The 5,465-nt window shown below is 33.2% G+C and overlaps 1 protein-coding gene across 1 annotated transcript; it reads left to right on the top strand.

The window, feature by feature from the left end:
* Phum_PHUM022110 (uncharacterized protein) lies at window positions 1–5,049 on the top strand (the record flags this gene model as incomplete). The annotated part of the gene is made up of 17 exons (XM_002422847.1): window positions 1–106; window positions 368–522; window positions 621–814; window positions 895–1,015; window positions 1,115–1,317; window positions 1,407–1,567; window positions 1,668–1,851; window positions 1,946–2,135; window positions 2,206–2,336; window positions 2,445–3,075; window positions 3,169–3,472; window positions 3,580–3,749; window positions 3,818–4,035; window positions 4,120–4,386; window positions 4,462–4,610; window positions 4,693–4,828; window positions 4,917–5,049. 17 exons carry the CDS (start codon window positions 1–3, stop codon window positions 5,047–5,049), a joined length of 3,453 nt encoding a protein of 1,150 aa, XP_002422892.1.
* Window positions 5,050–5,465: the final 416 nt, after the last annotated feature.

Here is a 5,465-nt window from a genome sequence, read left to right as displayed (position 1 = left end):
ATGAAACATCGATTGCAAATCCTACAAGAACAATTGGAATTGCGAAAAGGACAAGATCCTCATTTGGATGTTTACATGTGGAGACTTCAAAAAGTACACGGTCTCGGTAAGGTTCATTCATTCATTCATTCATTCATTCATTCATTCATTCATTCATACGATCGTTCATTGTGTCGTTCGTTTAACCGATTCGAATGCGAGTTTAATGACAAAAGAAAAATTTATCGTTTGACAATTGTTTAATAATAAGATTTTATCAAATGGATAAAAAATGTTCCCGTGAAAAAATGATCACACACGAATCATCGATTTGATTGATTTTATTGGTTAATTGATTTGAAAAAAAAAAAAAACAATTTTTTTTTAGATCCCAGCGAAGTGCCAATATGCGAAGTGTCAATTTCATGCGATAATCTTTTATGCGACGGTCACGGGAGACCACCAAATCCAGTCGTTTTAGTCCACGTTTTTCTTCCAACCGAAAACGTTTGGATAAAATATGCCAAAACGGAAGTCATTACGGTAAATGAATGAATAAATAATAATAATAATAATTTATAGTTGAGACTTTTTTTTCTACTTCGTAATAATTTTAATTTTTTTTTTTTTGTTTCTTGTAGAGATGTAGCAATCCGTGCTTTTTAACTACGGTCACGTTTCGTGACAGCGACGGCCTAACATCGGATACCAGAGTTCGACTGTCTGCTCTCGACGTACGGGAAAAAGTTTCGCAAACGGCTGCTCCTCTCGGACAAGCAATAATTACATTGTCTTCTATACAAGAATCCCAAAAATTAAGGATACCTCTTAGGTTGTTAGGTTTTTTTTAAAAAAAAATATATTTTGTGGGAATTAAAAATAAATTAAAGTTTTTTTTTTTTTTTATAAATGCAGATCATCCGCTGGTACCACGGTCGGATTTTTAACAATGGTCGTGTGGAATCTTGAAGTGGAAGAACGTGGCAGTACAGAATCAACGCCGAGTAGACCACCTCCGATTTGTAATAATCCTTCGGTTGGTTTAACCATTCTTTCGATGTTGAATTTCTAATAATAATAATAATGATAATAATAAAATTTTTTTTTTTTTTTTTTTTTTTTTTTTACCGTACAGGATTTGGGTCATCGCCGTTCTCAATCTCTTCCACCTCGGCTCAACACCAACATGAAATATCCATGCCAAGGCCCTCTGACTCTTTTTTTTGCCAATCCAGTTATTTGTACTTATAGGTTTCATTCTGGATTGGGGGGAGACATAAGCGTTCACGAAGTAATGGCGGAAAGCAAACTTTGTTTTTTATTTCCGCAACAACTTTTGTAAGTTTTTCGTCTTTTAAGTTTTTAAAATGATGCGGATGCTGAATATTGTTCGGGAAAATTTTTTTTTTTTTTTTTTTGTTATTTAGAGATGTTTGGATTCAAGAAGAAAAAGAACTTTTACAAGAAGTTTCTGGAATGGGTGAATTACGCGAGCCTTGGCATTCACGTCAAATCGAATTATTAGACCGACATCTTCAATTACTTCACTTATACTCTCAAGCCAAAGAAAATTTACAATCACATAAAGGTATTTATTTATTTAAAAATCTGATCTTGTTGAACCAACTCTAAAAAAAAAAATAAACTAATTTTCCCTTTATTATTATTATTATCATCATAATCGTCAGGAGGTTACTTTAAACCGAGCTCAAGAAAAAGCGATCTCTCATTGGAGTTTGCACCGACGAATCTTCACCTTCAAAGAATGTGGGCACAAAATGATTCTTTGAAAAAATGTGGGTTTTATGACGTCATAACCGTTGGAGCTTTTGCCGCGCACTCGCACAAATCCAAAAATGGAGGATTGATTAAGTGAGATTTGAATTGTAAAAGAGAAAAGTTAAATAATAATGGATTTAAAAAAAAAAAAAAAAAATTGTTTAATTTTATTTAGGTTATTGCATAGTCTTAAAGAATCGCCGGCGAAGGGAGTAGACACACCGGGAAATACGAAAACAATGATGGCCAACGATGCGGTTCAAGCTATAAAACAATTAAGGCGAGAGGTTGTCGATGGAATGAAAGCCCTCATGAGGTTGGCAAGAGAGAAACAAACGGCCGGAATGTTACCCATCTGTGATGAAATGATAGCTAAAGTAATTATTATTATTTTCCATTTAGTATTTTAGTAGAGGCCCTAATAAAACACGTGATGTTGCATTGCAGACGAGAACACTTTTAAGTCTTTGGGACTCGGGTTTGGTCGAAGAGGCGTTGACATTTTTCGAAGAAAATAAAGTTATTAACGTTGAAGACGGGTATCATTTGAAAGATGATTCGTTGTTTCCGCAAACTGTGTCACCGTACAGGTGAGATTTCCTCGTGCGAATTTTATTCTGCTTTCCCCCCACCCCACCCCACCCCCTCCCGCTAAAAAAAAATTTTTTTTTTTGCTCTCTTGGCAGGAGAATCACCGAACAATTGAAATTAGAATTTAAATCACCGGAAGCCGACGATTTGGTCACTCCGGACAGTCCGTGCAATCAATGGTGTTCGAATGATTCTTCCGAGTATCGGAATAATTTGATAAAAAACGAAGTCAATAATTTTAACACCTATCAAAAAAATCACTTGCAAGATTTTCACGTGTCTTCCGAACGGAAAACCGAACGGGATTTCGACGAAATATTGACGACGTTATCGAATGATGAAGCCAAAGAAAATGTGAAGATTGAAAAAGAAATGTCTAATTTATCAAAAGTGGATTCAAATAAAAATCGCGAAATGAATAATAGTAAAAAAATTGAAAATAATACAAACGAAAGTAATAATATTAATAATATTAATAATATTAATAACATTAATAATAATAGTAATAATAATAATAACAACAGTAATCATAATAATTATAATAATAAAAATAATAATAATAATAATAATAATAAAAATGGTGACGAAGTTAATCGACGATTTTTAGATACTCAAGTTATGTGCAGTTCTCCTTCTGCTAATTATTACAAGCCAACGGACGAACCAGAGCCATGGGATTTAACTCAACTTAATATAGAAGCTAGTGTTATGTATTTAGTTAGTATGGTAGGTAGCGATCGATGGGTTTATAATTCCCGGGGGGGGGGGGGAGGGGAGTGAAGGCTTCAATTGGTTTATTATACATTTTATTTGTTTCAGGTGAAATTTCTTTGCGGACGTTGCGGGAGTCCCGCCGTCAGACTCAAATCACAAAAAGTCAATAATTGCAAAACTATGAGGTCTCTTAAATTTAATATAAGCAATATGCAAAACGGAAACGATAAAAGAATGCTCGCTCACGGAATAGCCACGTCTGATTTTCGAGAGAGCAAAAACGGAAATGAGGATGCAACTTCCGATACCGTTAGTGGCAAAACGATCGAGTCGAAATCTAAAAACGTGAATGGTGGTTCCGGTTTACCTCTCAAAAACGGTTCGTCAATTAGGAATAAATTCACAGAAGGTGAGGAGGTGTTCCGGTTTTCGTTACTGACATTTTCGAATTTCCGGAATTTTTATAATTATTATTATTATTATTTTTTTTAGGTTTGGATTTCGATTCGATCAAAGACTGGACGTGCGAATTGAGGCCGAGTATGAAAAAATTAAGGCAAGCTATGGATGGACTGTTGAAAACGGCTCGATTGACTCACTCCATATTTCGCGTACAAGAAGATAAAAGATCCGTTTTAAGGTTTTGCAACGTTCGATACCGACGTGACGTTTGTTTTTCTCAAGCTGTAAGTTTTTACCGTTAAAATAAAATTTTTTTCATATCGCGCGACTAACAAAATTAATTTAAAAACAGTTAACAGCACTAGTCACTGGAATCATGGCCAAATTATGGTGCCAAAAACCAGATCCTACTTTTTTACTCGTATTGTCATCGTTGGGACCCTTGGTTTCGTTCGAAGGTTTACTCAGTTATCACGGTGACGAAATCGACATGTGGGGTGACATGACGGTTGCCATCGAAGATCTTTCAACTGTTAAATTTATACTCGTTCGACATTTTACAAAATCAAAGTATTAATAATAATAATACTGAAATTTTTTTTTCTTTGATTCTTTTGAGCGAAATAAAAGTTTTGTATAAACAATGTTTTTCAGAGTACCTGATGAAATACCCGTTCCGAGAGTTGTTGGAACTCGATCGGCACTCACGGTTTTATTACCCGTACCCGATACCGTATACTCTATGGTTCCGTTAAAATACGATCAACATTCGAGCGTTTCTTTTCACGTGACTCCGGTTTTTTTCAACGTCGGAATCAACGAAATGGCAACACTGGCCGAATCGTTGGGAAATAATAAACAACAGGATAAAAGCAACGTTGATAATTTCGAAAGATTAAATTTATATTATCATAGATTTAAGTACGTTTTAAATATTATAATGTCTTTAAATTTGAAAGAAAATAATTCATTTTAAATATGGCGGATTTTATTTAGGAAATTAGATATTCATTTTGAAAAACGTTTGGCACCCGGAAGCACATTACCGGAAATGATAGAAACTCTTCGCACAACGGTTCACTCAAAACAAAGTAAAAACGTACAAATATTACATTTGTCAGCCCGGATTTGTCGTAAAGTCAAAGGTTTCGTATATAAAAATTAATTGTTGAAAATTTTCATTGGTTTTTTTTTTTTTCGATTTTTAAAATTTTGTTTTTGTCTTAGGATTGAGATTTACCAGTTGTAAAAGTGCTAAAGATAGAACTGGAATGTCTGTCACATTAGAACAAGCTAATATATTAGTATCCGAGTATGATTTAGCCGAACACGAATTTCAAAGTTCGCTCGATTGCATGAGAAGGTAAATACAAAAAAAAAACCGTTAAAAAAACCGTTAAAAAGAACGTAATGAAAAAAAAAAAAAAAATTGATTTGATTTGATTTTACAGCGAGGGTTGCAGACGAGAAAATACGGTTAAAAATACTGGAGTTAGAAAATACGCGATAAATAGTTTACAAAATTTGGCTTTACCACGATTGTACCGACCACCAACGGGTACCTACGGATCCAATGCTACTTAAACAAGTTACCTTTGTTTCGACTCTGCAATCAGTTATTATTATTATTATTATTAATTTTTTTTTCTTATTTATTATTACGAAATAATTGTTATATAGATGTGTTATTTAATTTATATTGTGCCAAATATTATTTTATGAATAATTTTGTAAATTTTAGAAGGAAGGTTTGTACAGTATATATATATAATATATTCGATTCTTACAATCATAAAATATTTAATTAAAAAATTATTTCTTATATCCATTCTTTTTTTTAAACAAAAATTCGCGAACGTTACGTGAACGTTAAACAAAAAAAGTGTCTATAGATTTTTTAATTTAATAATTTGGCGCTAAAAATTTTGTCGCCATATTGTAAAATTACGATAAAACATAAAAATTCAACGTAGGCACAAGTTATTTATTATTTTTCTTTA

The sequence above is a fragment of the Pediculus humanus genome, genomic scaffold (genome assembly GCF_000006295.1).
Source record: "Pediculus humanus corporis 1103172107373 genomic scaffold, whole genome shotgun sequence".
In the NCBI taxonomy this organism is placed as follows: Eukaryota; Metazoa; Arthropoda; class Insecta; order Psocodea; family Pediculidae; genus Pediculus; species Pediculus humanus.
This window is presented reverse-complemented; position numbering and strand designations above follow the sequence as displayed.